A 16,937-nucleotide genomic window follows, 5' to 3' on the forward strand; every position below is an offset into this window, starting at 1 on the left:
TTTCGAAATGTTAGTCTTGGTTTAAAAATTTTGAAAATATTTTTTCGAAAAGATCGGAAAATTTCAAGAATGTTTCATATTTTATCATCGAAAATCGGACCATTAGTTGCTGAGATATCGACATTAGAAAATGGTGGGTTGTTTTGGTGGGACTTAGAAAACATAAATTTTCCTGTTTTAAACCTTTGCATGGCAATATCTCAGCAACTAAGGGTCGTATCAACAAAATTCTAAAATACAAAATATAAAGAATTTTCTCAGCTTTTCAAAAATATTTTTTTTCAATAGTGGGCAAACATGTGCACTAATTGGGTAATTCTCTACCAACTCACACGAGATCGGGAAAAGTTGCCCCGACCCCTCTTCGATTTGCGTGAAACTTTGTCCTAAGGGGTAACTTTTGTCCCTGATCACGAATTCGAGGTCCGTTTTTGATATCTCGTGACGGAGGGCGGTACGACCTTCCATTTTGAACATGCGAAAAAGAGGTGTTTTTCAATCATTTGCAGCCTGAAACGGTGATGAGATAGAAATTTTGTGTCAAAGGGACTTTTATGTAAAATTAGACGCCCGATTTGATGGCGTACTCAGAATTCGAAAAAACGTATTTTCATCGAAAAAACACTAAAAAAGTTTTAAAAATTCTCCCATTTTCCGTTACTCGACTGTAAAAAATTTTGGAACATGTCATTTTATGGGAAATTTAATGTACTTTTCGAATCTACATTGTCCCAGAAGGGTCATTTTCTCATTTAGAACAAAATTTTTTATTTTAAAATTTCGTGTTTTTTCTAACTTTGCAGGGTTGTTTTTTAAAGTGTAACAATGTTGTACAAAGTTGTAGAGCAGACAATTACAAATATTTTGATATATAGACATAAGGGGTTTGCTTATAAACATCACAAGTTATCGCGATTTTACGAAAAAAAGTTTTGAAAAAGTTACTTTTTGCGTTTCTCTTTGTTTCGTCGTCCGTGTCTGTCGCGGGTGACCATGAACGGCCATGATCGATGACGACCAACTTTTTAAAACTTTTTTCGTAAAATCGTGATAACTTGTGATGTTTATAAGCAAACCCCTTATGTATATATATCAAAAATTTTGTAATTGTCTGCTCTACAACTTTGTAGAACATTGTTACACTCTAAAAATAACCCTGCAAAGTTAGAAAAACACGAAATTTTAAAATGAAAAATTTTGTTCTAAATGAAAAATGACCCTTCTGGGACAATGTAGATTCGAAAAGTACATTAAATTTCCCATAAAATGACATGTTCCAAAATTTTTACAGTCGAGTAACGGAAAATGGGAGAATTTTTAAAACTTTTTAGTGTTTTTTCGATGAAAATACGTTTTTCGGAATTCTGAGTACGCCATCAAATCGGGCGTCTAATTTTACATAAAAGTCCCTTTGACACCAAATTTCTATCTCATCACCGTTTCAGGCTGCAAATTATTGAAAAACACTCTTTTTCGCATGTTCAAAATGGAAGGTCGTACCGCCCTCCGTCACGAGGTATCAAAAAACGGACCTCGGATTCGTGATCAGGGACAAAAGTTACCCCTTAGGACAAAGTTTCACGCAAATCGAAGAGGGGTCGGGGCAACTGCTGTGTGAGTTGGCGGAGAATTACCCAATTTTAAAAAAATGAAAAAATGCGACTATTTTCAAAAAGTCACCTAAAAATTGATTTTACTTGAAAACGGTGCACTTTATCAAAATTTTACTTCAGTACTTTTTGATTGCAAATTTGATTTCACATCGAAAAATGATGTTGAAAAATTTTTGCGACCAATTTTTCGATTTTTTGAAAAAAATTAGTATTGATTCAAAAATTCATAACTCGCTCAAAGATTTTTTGTACAACCAAGAAATTTCTGAAAAGTTGGCATTTTATGTCCTCTAAAACATATCAAAAAATAGTGTTTTTTGCAAATCAAGTTTTAGTGACAAAAAGTTAAATAAAAAAACACCAAAATTGCATCATTTTTTTCAGTGTAGTCCATACACAGAAAAAAATCATGGTAATATTACATCTGGGAAGGGGTACATCTTTTATGTCAGAAAAAAGGTGTAATTTTACCTCTGGAAATGTGTAATTTTACCACTTTTCTGTTGTAATGTCACTTTTTCAGTCTAAATTGAGGATAAAATTACATCATAAAAGAGGTAATATTCAACCTTCCAAAATTAAAGCTTCCAAATTTACATTATTTTTTTCTGTGTATCCATACCTACAACTTTGCCGAAGACACAGATTTTTGAATTTTCATACATCATTTTTGTATGGCCAGCTGCCAAATTTGTAGAGAAAATTATATGGACAAACTAATGATGCAAAATGACTTCTTTGGACATACCGAAGGCACCAAAAAAGTTTCAGTCGGATTAAAAAATACAAAAAAAAAAATCGAATGACCGAAATCTGAGAGGATTGCTCAGCTAACTTTTTTCAAAATAGTCTCAGTTTTTCATTTTTTTTTAAATAAGTGCACATGTAAATATAAGTATTATAATAACATGCCATAGTTTCAACATTTGCATGGAAAAAGTGTTTTAAAATGTATTTTACACTAGTTCAGTTGTTTTGCAATAAAAGTTTTCAAAAACCCGATTTAATCCCACCTGGGGTGAGATAGAGCCTTTCTTACTAAAGAATATAACGATGGTAGAACTTCTTTCAATTCATAACATTGACTTTGTTTTGAAGAAGAAGAAAGTCTTATGATGAAAGCAAAGTATTATAAATGATATGATATGATTTCCAAAAGAAACAAAAAACGCCATTTTCACCAAAAGAATATTTTTAATCGTACATATTCTTAATCAAACAAGCGTTTATGACAAACGCGAGCATAGCAAGCTTCACATGCGCCAGTGACAACGCACACCGCGGTAGGCGCAAAAAAAATCCGAGGTATAAGTGAACCGCGTGTGCAGCACGGTGCAGGGAAGATAGCCATTCAGCTTCTACGAATGTGACAGAGTCAGAGATAGCTATTTTTACAACCGCACCACTACACACTCAATCACGAGTACCTTAGGTAGAAAGCCATTGGCGTCGCCAGCATTGAAAACTTTGAAAACGATATAAACGATGAAAAGCTTAGAAAGCTCCTATTGGAATCCAATGAACCCTGTTAAATAAACTTACGAAATCACGAAAAAAATTAGTCTACTTTTAGGCGATTTTCGGAGCCCACGGAAAACAAATAGATTGTAGCCGGATGAATGTCCTATGTCACAAAAGTTTTTAAATAAACATTGGACAGTTATGCAAAAACAAACAGGGCAAAAGAAACTAGAGGTGGGCAAAACCGCTCTTTTTTAGAAGCCGCTCATTTTCGTTCGCTCATTAAAAAGAGCCGCTCTTTTGAACGGCTCTGTCGCTCTTTTTCAAAATTTTGATAAAAAGGTTATTTTTAAGAATTTTCAATATATTTTCACATTAGATACTGGCAAAGTTAAATCATTTGAAAAAATATCTAAAACTAAGAAGATGTCCTTAAAAACCATAGGTCTTGGCGGTCTCTATGTCAAGATTACTACTCCAACCTACCGTTTAAATAATTGAATGGCATCCAAACTGAAATCGAGGATTTTGGAGAAATTGCTATCAATTTTAAAATTGCGTTTATTTTTGCTAAAATTGAAGTAATGCAGACATTTTATTTGGAGAAAATATTCTGTGAACTCTTTTCTACACTCTGATTTAATCGATGAAGTCTATAAATCGGGTTTAATCGGGCAAGAGAATTTATTTTTTCTTCAAAATCTCTCAGCTATTTAGTAATTTTTAGGTTACAAGTTACAAGCTAAGCAATTTTAAATGCTCAAATTTTTTATTCGGGTAAAACTTTATTGTACGAGCAGTTGTATAATGAAAAGTTTTTCTCATTTTCTTTAGAAAATCATTTACTTTTGGAAGAAAAGTAGGAAACTGAAAATGAGTTTGAAAACTTTTAGGTGACAATGCTATGTTTGGATTAATTTTTATCAGCAATTATTTTTTCAATTCGGAATTGCATTTTCAATTCTAAAAACAAATTTTATGCTTCAATTTGTTCGATATTTAATAAATTATATTTATAACAAGTTGAAAAATCATTCCATCTTGGAACGGTTATTTCAAAGGACGGAGTTTAAAAAAGAACCGCGGTTCTTTTTTTGTGAGCCATGGTTCGTTCGCTCTTTTTAGTGAACCGGTTCTTTGAGCGGCTCGCTCTTTTTTTGCCCACCTCTAAAAGAAACCGAAAAGCTACGATATCTTACATGTTGTAGGAAACATCGGTAGACAAGCTACTACAAACGAGTATAAGTCGAGCCAGCAAATATATGCGCCAGCATTCTCGCGCCAGTATTCGAAGCTCAACTTGACAACTTGTCGACTTGGCGACGAAGCGTCGGAAATCGGTGCAGTGTGATTTTTTGACGATTTTTCCGATTAAAATTCATGCTGAATCGACATATTTACGAAGATGGAAATGACGTCCTGGCTTAAAGTAAAACCTATACCTTTCTTTAGTAAGAAAGGCAAAAATGTAAAATTTGACGAAAACCAAAATTTTAGCAAAAAAAAAAACTTTAACGATAGTAGACATCGAAAATTTTCAAAAATTCAAAAGATTTTTAAATCAACCCAAACATGCTAAAAATGATTCTAAACGCATTGGAATTCATTTTAAATTGATTTTAACTAATTGCACTTAAATTTCCATAAAAATATAGAAATTTTTTGAAAAAATATTTTTTTGCCCCCTGAATTTTCGGGCTAACATGAAGGGGGGGGGGGGAGGGACAAAAACTTTAAATAAAATTTGTACCAGCCTTTTTTAAAAAAAAATTAAAACCCAAATTTAATTTGCATTCGAAAAGTACCTTTAATTTATTGAAACTCCTCATAAGTAACTCACCAATGACCACCATCGTCGCCGACCGGATGTCCTCAGTCTCAAACGTGGACACAACGCACGCGTACTCGCCGGTAAAATTCCTCAGCGGCTGAACCAGCGCCAGCGCCCTGTGCTTGTGCATTTCCCTGTCACTCACGGTGTAGCTCCGGTTGACCTGGTTCTTCATAAAGTTCATCCCGGACGGGCTCCGGGGAATCCACTGGTAGATCGGCTTCGAGTTGAAGAACCACTTCAGCACGAAGCCCTTCTCGTCTGGGTCGATCTCGTACTCGCAGTCCATGACCAGGTGCTCGCCGGAGTGACCACCGGAAGCGGAGGTTGAAGCCGATCTTACCGGCTGCTGCTGGGGGTCTTCGTCTTCGTCCGGGGATTCTCCGTACCGGCCGTACAGGGCGCGGCCCCGACCATCGCCGTACAGTTCATTGCTGGCAACACTGTGCTCACGGTGGTAATTCGTCAGGACGTAGGCTCGTGGCACGGAGAGGCGGGTGATTTTGACTCCGTTGCAATCTGTAAAGGGATGGAAATTGAGGAAACACCATGTTATTATTGTTTTATAGAGTCTTCAAATTTTCAAATAAGAATTATACGCCTCCGTGGAGTCGCTCTGTATTTCAGTCTCCACCGATTAAGAACAAGTCGTCAAGCTCCTATAAAGGCTCGACCCCGACAATCGTAAACAATGAACCATTCGCAATTAAACTCGGGGGTTGCGGAGCCGCTCTACCGTACGCATCATTCCATTTGAAGTCGAACAATCAAATTTCGCCAATGGCAACGCACGGCAAACCTCCCATGCCTTGTAGTGGCTTTCAAAGCCTTACCCAACCCCACGGCAGTGACATCGAGCAATAAACAGCTTCACACAGAGAGAAGTTGCTCTCCACGCACATTCATTGTCCTTGTTATCGGTTGATAGCTTAATTACATCCATTAAACCGCTGCTGCTGCTGTTTCTCTACTCTCGTGCGTTATCCCCGGCCAAGGACTTCCGACTACGAACAGGATACCATGACGGGTACCGACGAGCTATTCATCATCTCCGCGAACAGGCGAAGCCGGTGGAATCTACCGCGCGAAAGCATGGTGTTGACTCAAACCTTTGAATTTCGAAATAATAATTGATTACAAATCTACAGTTTTAATTGCAACGGAAATAATATATTTCAGCAGTTATTAAATTTCAGGCTGGTACAAATATTATTCATAATTTTTGTCTAATTTTTTTCAAAAAACTTCTAAATGTCAATGAAAATTCAAGCGCTTTTAGCACATATGAATTGAAAATGCATTCCTCTGCGTAAAGAATCATTTTTAGCATGTTTGGGTTTTTTAAGGACATCAAATGCCAACTTTTCTGAAATTTCCAGAATGAGCAGCATAAGCATGAGCATGAGCATGGTTGACTGCCAATGAGCTGCTACTCCGTTATTGACAGATCAGCTGAAGTTAAACAATGAATCAAAAATGATCAGTGGGAGCCAACCATCCGTTCACTGTTTAACCTCTGAAGATCTCTACTTTATTAGTCAATACGGGCGCCCTCCCAAGAAGCCTGCAGTTCAACGAAAGGGAGGAATGTTAGTCCGATAGTTGAAGTTGCAGACTCATCAAGCACATAGTTTTTCGCTATATACTTGTTGATACCGCTTGAGACCGTTGAATCCACAGCATCTCCTTCAAGCATCACGTGATTATTATTTTTTTTTTTGGGTTAGTAGGATAAGGTATTGGCTTTTCGATGCCTCCCGAGCTACGATGCTATAGGGAGGACTTTCATAACAAACCCGTCGGCGAGCCTTCCGAGCAACGATGCTATGGGAAGGTCTTTCTAATTAGCACACCAAAACACTCGCGCACAGGTATTGAAATACTGAATAAATGTAATTTTTCATCACGATTACCCAGACGACATTGATGATATAGGAAGGACTTTTTTACAGTCATTTACAGTAACACTTAAACTTATTTTAATGCAGCAATTCACACGACGTCGTGCCTCCCGATCAACGATGATGTAGGAAGGACTTGAACAAGCCAATCAGGATGAAACACGAAATAAAATTCTTTTCTTTTCACACACAATGCCACATAATTGACCGCGCGTCACCACCCAACTAATTGAACTCCTTTTCTGAAATTTCCAGAATGGGCAAAAAATCATTGACCGAGTTATGATTTTTTGAATCAATACAATTTTTTTAAAAATTCGAAAAAATGGTCGCAAAAGTTTTTCAATATATTTTTCGATGTAAAATCGAATTTGAAATCAAAAAGTACTTTAGTGAAGTTTTGATAAAGTTCACCATTTTCAAGTTACCGTAAAACGGAGTGACTTTGATAGCCGGGGTGACTTTGATAGGTTTGAGATTTTTCCGCAAAATGAAGAGTACAATTAAGATACGTACGGAATTGTTTAGAATCATACTGACCGTGGTAGAAAAGTGTTCAAAGTACCTCAAAAAGAACTTTTCATGAAATTTTGAAAAGTTTAAAAAGTTAGTTTACTATAGTTAAGAAAATGTCGATGAAAGTCATTATTTTTAACTTCTCAAAGTGTCATGATTTTTTCAATGAACACGATTTTGAATCGGAAAACGGAATGCATTTTCGGATTCTTTGGACAATTTTCTACTAGGAGAAGGTAAAATAAGTTTGTAGATAATAAATAACATGTGTTTTTGAAACACAATTTAAAAAAATCTCCAAATTTATAGGCAATTTTAGTTGAACAAATTTCATGTAAAATGTGAAAATTTGTGATTTGTGCTTTGAATTCAGTTTTAAATCCAATATAAATCGATAATTTCTTAAACAAAACTAGTTTTAACAAATTTCAGGCAAAATTCCAACATTTTAACAATTTTACCTAAAATTTGTTTGTATTTTGTTAAAAAGCTTATAAACTTAGTTAACTAAATACAAACATTGATTTTTTTTCTTAAAAACTTTATCAGCTACTTAAGTAACGAACAAATAAAGTTTGAACATCTAAAATATGATTTTAACAAGAAACACTATGACTATCAAAGTCACCCCGGAATTTAATTTAAGAATTTTTAACGTAACTATTTTTCTAAACACTATTGAAAAAACTTTTTTTCCAAAAAGGTGCATGGACTTTGTGTGGCCTACCCCAGTACATGTTTTAAAAATAATAATCTTGAGAAAAACCATAACTGTTGGAAAATATTCCAAAAACAAATTGAAATCCTATCAATGTCACCCCGGTTTACGGTATGGCCATTTTTAGGTAACTTTTTCAAAAAAGTCGCAGTAATTATTTTTTTTTAAAATTGTGCACAAGTTTGCCCACTTTTGAGAAAATATTGTTGGAAAAGTTGAAACAATTCTCCATATTTTGCACATTTGAAATTTGTTGATACGACCCTTAGTTTCTGCGATATTGCCATTAAAAAAAGAAAAATTTATGGTTTCTAAGTCTCACCCAAACAACCCACCATTTCTTAATGTCGATATCTCAGCAGCTAACGGTCCGATTTACAATGTTAAAATTTGGAAAAATCGTGAAATTTTCCGATCTCTTCGAAAACAATATTTTCTATATTTTGAAATGAAGACATACATTTTAAAAGGGCCACACATTTAATATTTGGCACTTTTGAAATGTTAGTCTTGATTAAAAAATTTTAAAATATTGTTTTCCAAAACCGTTTCAGCCGGATTAAAACTTCAAAAAAATCGAATGAACTTAATCTCAGAGAATGGCTCAATATTCAAATATTGAATCGTTTTTTTTTCATTAAAAAAACTTAAACAGAAACTTTGAAAAACATTTGCAACGACCTAAGTTGCAAAAGAATTGCTCATTTCTAAATAAAATCTACTTGTAAATGCCTATTACTTGAAAACGGTTCAATTTATAAAACGTTACTTAATCCACCTTTAGGTGGTTGGTGCCTTCCTCACATTCATAAAGTAAAGACACTACACATCTTCAAAAAAGTGTTTAAATAACACTTATTTTTTATCAAATTATCTGAGATCCAGCCTCAAAAAAGTGTATCAAAAACACTAAAGTACTTATAACTTTTGATAGAGTTGTCAGATCTTCAATCTTTTGGGCTTGTTGGAAAGGTCTTTTGATTACCTATCCAACGATGGGTCGCATGATAGATCCGGACAACTTTTTCATCAAGATATTTGAGATCCGGCTTTTAAAAAGTCTATAAATAACACTTAAGTGCTCATAACTTTTGATGGGGTTGTCAGATCTTCAATCTTTTTAATGCGTTGCAAAGGTCTTTCAAATACCTTTCTAATAATATATAGCATGACATCTTTTTTTTTTAATTAATAAATGAATGAATTTTGATTGCAGAGATTATACAAAAACTTTGGGCTAGATTTAGTAATTTTGGTTTTTGGAACAAAATTGATAAGGCAAACAAAAAACCGTTTCTTCAGCAATGCCCAACGAGAACTGATTATTGTTAAAAAGATTTTTTTTATTTGAGGATGAAAAAACCCTTTTATATTGTTAAAAAATCGACTTTGATAGAAACCGTTTAGACACTCTGAGAACTTGATAACTTTTAAGTTTGTTAATAATTTTTTAAGCGTTCAAAATTTCAAAATATTTTACAACTTCATCGTAAATCGACACCATGTCATCGTACCAGTACCATGGGTAGACGTGGAGGACCCAAGCAGAATCAAGGGTTTGCACCGACGACGACGACAGGAACCGACAGGCCATAAAGTAGTACATTAATCAAAGTGATAATGCTGAAGAGCTCGCTGGCTCGCTCTCAAAGTCCCACCACCATTGACGCGTTCCTCGCGGGGGTGAATTGCCAACAAAGTGCTTCCCCCTCTGGTTTAGGGCCCGCGCAACAATCGTGATCCCGTAATTATGTTGATTATGAGCCATCACTTCTCGGCGCACAGGTTGTCAGTCGGTTCTGTAGGGGGGAAGCCCTGAAGCTTGGTGATGAATTAAACGGCCTCTCGCGAGCGATTGTTCTGGAACAGGACTTGTTGGATGTGTTCTGCGGTTTTGTCATTTTGGGGGAAGACTGGAGATGGAATAGGATTTTGGATTATTTTGCGCAAGAACCTCGCGGGAGCCAGGTTGATGATTATTGAAACAATAGCAAAAGACCGGAAAATGGCACATCTACTGGAAGTTAGAAGCCATGGATGGCGAAACGCGTTTCACAGAGAATATCAAATGGTAGATTATCATCAATCATTGCGGTTTCTGTCCTAGAATTGATGACAAGGTTAGGAAAAATAACAGTACTGAAAAGTACTTTTCGGTTATTGTTATTGTTGGCGATAAAATTTACAAAACAAACTGCAGATTTACCACACATCAATCAGCATTTCGAAACAACTAGCACAAACATCATCAGGTACATCCGGAAACCATTTTCAACCGGTTCCGAAACGACGACAGCTCCTGATAACCTACATCCTTGCGTTGTACTCCGGAACAAAGCCTCCCAAAGCCGGATCCGGCATTGACGACGGTGGACACATAGCTCGACAAGACGACGGCGCATTTTCGACCCAATTTGTCATTCCGTTTCACGATTTTCCGGAAAACGGTTCGCAGTTTCCCTTCAACCGTTCCGGGATAAGTTCGGAGCCCCACGGAACCCGATAGTGCAAATAAATCAACATTTCCAGCCCCACAATGGCTGATTCAATTGTGGTGGCCGGCCGAGCTGGTAATCAGATGAGAGTATGGTTTAAGCCGATCTTGGTGGAGCAACATAGTAGGCCACCGACCGTCCGGATGACCAGCTGACTGACTGACTGACAGACAAACTGGCAGCACTGTTCCGTAAGCTGAATCTAGTTAGCACTGTCTGGGATATGGTCAACACACTGCCGTTTTACGGCGATATGATGTATACGCCATTGAGGTGATTTTGCTGTAGACACGATTTTCTGTTTTTGTTCATATTTTCAATTTTAAATGACTAATTTAAGGTCTGCTCTGTAGAAACTGTTAAAAAGTACAATAAAAATGTGGCCCCTACAAAATTTCTTGTTTTTTCCTATTCTCTACGATTTTAAACCACAAACATCATTTGGCCGTAAAAATAGCAATAAAAAATCACTACTTTTCCTTCCCAGTGATGTATGTATACATTGCTCGATCAAAGCTGGCTATATTTTTTGTGCCAGCTATTTTGACAGCTGAGCGGATCCCTTAATGAATTGTCCACGTGGATACTATAAGGGGGGGAGGGTATTAGGGAGCGTTCTTTTATTACGTAACTCAGCTGGAGGGGGGGGGGGGGGGTTGGAGGTCGTGTTACGATCCATACATTTTTTTTTAAATTTGTATGGAAATTTTGGGGAAGGGGTCTAAAAATCCGATTTTTCGTGTTACGTAATAAAAGAACGCTCCCTTAGTGATTGTCTACGCTACATAAACACATTTTTTGCATGAACAATTGTCCGCAAGGGAGGTGGGTGGGTCTAGAATTTTCAAAAAAGTGTCTACGTGGATGTAGATAAGGGTCATCCATTAAGTACGTCACATTTAATACGTCAGCCGAAATTTACTCCACCCCCCTTTGTCACGATTTCCCTAAGCTTTTAACACGCAATGTCACGTTTGCTCAAAACCCCATCTTTCCTCAGAACGTGACGTACTTTATGGATGACGCCTAATGGACGTCCCCTTAATAATTAATTCGAAATAATGTAATGAAATATTGCCCAGTCTTGATTTGGTCCAACAATTCAACATTCAAACAGTATTAAATTTGACTTCTATCAATTCTCAATGTATACATACATCATGGTGAGTAAAATTGGCGTATACATCATTGTTTGTTTGCTTAATAAAATGGGCCCCAGAGCAGTTATTTGAAAAATTCTTTCGTCAGGAGGTAGCTTTTAAGATTATTTATCAGACTGTACAATAAAATTGAAAATGTCCAAAATGGCGTATACATCATATCGCCGTAAAACGGCAGCACAGGTCTCAGACATACTAGTGCTCGGGGTTGATTCGCCAACAATGATGGGGGAAAATGGTCGTATGTCATGTCAGAACTCTACAACCAGCACCACTCATCCACTAACTCGAATGGTTGTTTCTAAACTACGAAGTACACAGTTCAAACATCACTACAAATGGAAACAAGTCACAACCAGCCAGTTTCGTACGGGGGGCGCCACATGTGTTGCATTACTTTTGGTGCGCAGTGGGGTATAGCAAGAAAAGCATTAACATTTATTCAACAAATTCAATATTTATACAGAATCAATTGTCTTATAAATGATTTATTTTTATTTTTTCTATTCTAGTGAAACTTTGCACACTATTTCCATGACTTTTTCTGTAATGGCAGCCGTCCATACGAAAAGGCTGTTGAAATATTCAAAAATGAATACTGGGAACGGATTTCTGGTCGATTTGGTGTCTTTGTTAAAGTTGTAGTTAGGGGAAGATGGGGCAAGACGACCATATGGGGCAAGAGGAACAATCGCTCGTACGGCCGTAATTTTTACAATTTTGATTATTTCCAGTATGAGGAATTGTTGCTAGCATTGCAATCAACTGATTCTATTCTACTAACACATAACTACCAAAACGAAGTAAACGCCACGGGACATAAGATTTAATGAAGTTTTTTTCAAAACCTTTGTTTTATTATAATATTTGGAAAGTACAAAATAAGGCTTAGGGTTCGTTTTAAGGCTCATTTTATCAAACTGCTATTTTTCCTAGATCAGTAGTATGCCTACTAATGACTGCCACCTATTATAAAGTATGATTTAACTTCTGGTTATTTTTGTTGAGAGCTTTTAAAAAATCATGTTCAGGTGGGGCAAGTGTACCATATGGATTTTTAGTATGGAAAAAATACGAATCACTGCAACAACATATTTTATTGAGAAATAAATGCATAAAAGTCCTTAAAAACTGATAAACAACTGTAAAAAAATTGTCAATGCAAAATAAAGTGATATCATGAAAGTTTCCTTTTTTTCATCAAAGCAATAATTTGTTTTGTTCGTTAAAACAATCTAATTTTTAGCAAAATATTATTTTTTAATCGAAAAATTCAAGAAGCGTTTCAAATACAGTCTAATCTGATGTATCTAAGTGATAACAGTTCAATTGTTAGCAAATTAACATGTTGTTTCATGCATTGTTCCTCTTGCCCCAACGGGTTGTTCATCTTGCCCCACTAGTTGAGTAGAACGTACGGAAAATCAAAATTTTTAAAATCATTTTTTTACATAAAAAAATGATTTTTTTAAAAACTCATTCTATCAAAGTCTTGGAATAAGATGATTATTAAAAAATCCGACAGATTTTTTAAGTTTTTGATAGGTTATAACGAGCATTTCCTTAGCTTGTTACACTTGCCCCACTTTCCCCTATTGTTCAGAACATTCCGGAAAAAAAGTAACCACTTTAAAAATTTAAACATGAGCTGTTTACAAAAAATAGTATTGCACAAAAAAAACATTTTAAGATAAATCTTTTTTTATGGATACAATGTCAATATCTAAGGGACCGGCGAGGAAGAGAACCATCAGTTTACAGAAGTGCACCATGCTGAAGACTCGATTAAAAATATGTTTTTCTTGATACCCAGCTACGGGAGAGAATCATGGCAACGTCCAGCAAACAAAAAACAAACACCTTTCATAGCTTCGTTTCGCAAAAAAAAAATGCCTATGCAAGCCATGAGAAAATGAAACCAGGGGAAATATGCCCATTTTAAGCCTAATAAGCGGTCGTGTTTAAATGATGCTGGATAATCTGGATTGTTCCTTGAAATTCACTAAAACCAAGTACACCAACGAGTAGAGCAACTTTTTGCGAACATTTCTGTTTATTTTCACTTTTGTTAAAAGTTATTCTATTTCTTTTACAAGTATTCAAAAAAAATATTTCAAAAATGCATTCTAATCAGTCGAGTGCATTGGATCATGCCAATTTTTCTATTTTCAGCTTAGTTCTGCTGCCAAAATTGATGAAATTTTAAGCGAAAACTCACGAAAAGTAGCATTCATAGAGAAAGTTTCCTGGCATCACTGGCTCACTCCAACAGGCGCTGCACCAGCATGTTGGTGGTGTTGATGGCCACCCTTTGTTCTTTATTTGCCTTCACTTCACGCACGGTTTTCTTCAGCCTTCGATTGGAATGGGTATTCAAAATTCAAATGTCAGAAGACTTAGCGCGTTTGTTTTTTTGATGGTGCTTGCTTTCGGGATTTTTTTTTTTTTAATTTATATTTATTCAAATTTCTTTTCCATGTACTTTCATTCAGTTAAAATATTATTGAGTGTCCAATCACAAACGATTACTTTTCACCTTAATTTTAAATACTAGCAACTTTCATTTATTCATGAAATATTGTAGCTTTCGCTATTCAGTGATTTCAAATGTAGGAGGTCCTACATGTACAAAAGGGAAAAGGGATACCTTAAAACTAACTTATAAACTATATAAAGAGCGGATCAATGCAGCTGAAGACTGCAATGATTTTTGTCGAAATGCATCAATTATCTTATTGGACATAACATCCAAAGTGTCAACTTCGGCTAATTGATGAAGTTCACTGGTGCTGAACCAGGGAGGAAGTTTCAGAATCATTTTCAGAATTTTGTTCTGAATCCTCTGAAGTTTTTTCTTCCTGGTTAAGCAACAGCTTGTCCAGATCGGCACAGCATAAAGCATGGCAGGTCTGAAAATTTGTTTATAAATTAACAGTTTATTCTTGAGACAAAGTCTAGAATTCCTGTTTATAAGTGGATACAAACATTTAATATATTTGTTACATTTAACCTGGATACTTTCAATGTGATCCTTGTAAGTAAGGTTTTGTCAAAACCAAGTCCAAGATATTTCACTTGATCCTCCCACTTTAAATTTACCTCATTCATCTTTATAATGTGATGACTTTTGGTTTAAGAAAATCAGCCCTTGGTTTGTGAGGGAAAATAATAAGTTGAGTTTTGCAGCATTTGGAGTAATTTTCCATTCTTTCAAATAAGAATTGAAAATATCCAAGCTTTTTTGTAATCTTCTTGTGATGACACGAAGGCTTCTGCCTTTGGCGGAGATGCTTGTGTCATCAGCAAAAAGTGATTTCTGACATCCTGGGGGCAAATCAGGCAAGTCAGAAGTAAAAATATTGTATAAAATTGGACCCAAAATGCTTCCTTGAGGGACGCCAGCACGTACAGGTAGTTGATCAGATTTGCTATTCTGATAACATACCTGCAGAGTACGATCCGTCAAATAATTTTGAATAATTTTCACGATATAAATCGGAAAATTAAACCTTTTCAATTTCGCAATCAAACCTTTATGCCAAACACTGTCAAATGCTTTTTCTATGTCTAGAAGAGCAGCGCCAGTAGAATAGCCCTCAGATTTGTTGCTTCGAATTAAATTTGAAACTCTCAACAACTGATGAGTAGTTGAATGCCCAAGGCGAAATCCAAACTGCTCATCAGCGAAAATTGAATTTTCATTAATGTGCGTCATCATTCTATTAAGAATTATTCTTTCGAATAATTTACTAATAGATGAAAGCAAACTAATGGGCCGATAGCTTGAGGCTTCAGCAGGATTTTTATCCGGTTTCAAAATCGGAATTACTTTGGCATTTTTCCAACTACTGGGAAAATATGCCAAATCAAAACATTTGTTGAAAATTTTGACCAAGCAACTTAAAGTTGCTTCTGGTAATTTTTAATTAAAATGTAAAAATGCCATCCTCACCAGGGGCTTTCATATTTTTAAATTTTTGATAATAGATTTTATTTCATTCAGATCCGTATTAAAAACTTCATCTGATGAAAATTCTTGTTCAACAATATTCTGAAATTCTATTGAAATTTGATTTTCAATAGGACTCAAAACATTCAAGTTGAAATTATGAGCACTCTCAAACTGCTGAGCAAGTTTTTGAGCTTTTCCCCATTAGTTAATAGAATATTATCACCATCTTTTAAAGAAGGGATGGGTTTTGAGGTTTCTTAAGAACCTTTGAAAGTTTCCAAAAAGGTTTGGAATAAGGTTTAATTTGTTCGACATCTCTTGCGAACTTTTCATTTCGCAGGAGAGTGAATCTGTGGTCAATAACCTTTTGCAAATCTTTTGAATTCGCTTCAGTGCAGGATCACGAGAACGTTGATACTGTCTTCGGCGAACATTTTTCAGACGAATCAGAAGCTGAAGATCGTCATCAATAATGGGAGAATCAAATTTGACTTGGACTTTAGGAATAGCAATATTCCTAGCATCCAAAATTGCATTAGTTAAAGATTCCAAGGCTGAATCAATATCAGCTTTGGTTTCTAAAACAAAATCATGATTTAAATTATTCTCAATATGATGCTGATACCTGTCCCAATTAGCTTTGTGGTAATTAAACACAGAACTATTGGGTCTGGTAACTGCTTCATGAGAAAGTGAAAAAGTTACTGGAAGATGATCAGAATCAAAATCAGCATGAGTCACTAAAGGACCACAATACTGACTTTGATTTGTCAACACCAAATCAATTGTTGATGGATTTCTAACAGAAGAAAAGCAAGTTGGCCCATTCGGATATAAAACCGAATAAAGACCAGAAGTGCAATCTCTGAACAGAATTTTACCATTGGAATTTACTTTTGAATTATTCCAAGATTGGTGTTTGGCATTAAAATCACCGATGATCAAAAATCGAGATCTATGCCGAGTAAGTTTATTCAAATCCCCTTTGAAATAATTTTTATTTTCCCCAGTGCATTGGAATGGCAAATATGCAGCTGCAATCATAATTTTCCCAAAAGAAGTTTCAAGTTCAATGCCCAAACTTTCAATAACTTTTAACTTAAAGTCACGTAACGTGCTATAAGTCATACTACGGTGGATAACTATTGCAACTCCACCGCCATTTCGATTCATTCGGTTATTAGTTATAACTTTATAATCTGGATCACTTTTCAAATAAGTGCCAGTTTTTAAAATGTTTCGGTTATAACAGCAACATGCACGTTATGAACTCGTAAAAGTTGAAAAATT

General features: G+C 35.6%; 1 protein-coding gene across 1 annotated transcript in view; it reads right to left on the reverse strand.

Moving 5' to 3' along the window:
* The window catches only part of LOC6052292, a 174,794-nt gene that overhangs the window by 18,431 nt on the left and 139,426 nt on the right, over positions 1-16,937 (reverse strand). Inside the window, exon 2 of the mRNA XM_038253378.1 lies at positions 4,915-5,424. Within this exon, the coding sequence (XP_038109306.1) occupies positions 4,915-5,194 (280 nt within the window). The 5' untranslated portion in view covers positions 5,195-5,424. The remainder of the gene's footprint in view (positions 1-4,914; positions 5,425-16,937) is intronic.

The sequence above is a fragment of the Culex quinquefasciatus genome, chromosome 2 (genome assembly GCF_015732765.1).
Source record: "Culex quinquefasciatus strain JHB chromosome 2, VPISU_Cqui_1.0_pri_paternal, whole genome shotgun sequence".
Classification (NCBI taxonomy): domain Eukaryota; kingdom Metazoa; phylum Arthropoda; class Insecta; order Diptera; family Culicidae; genus Culex; species Culex quinquefasciatus.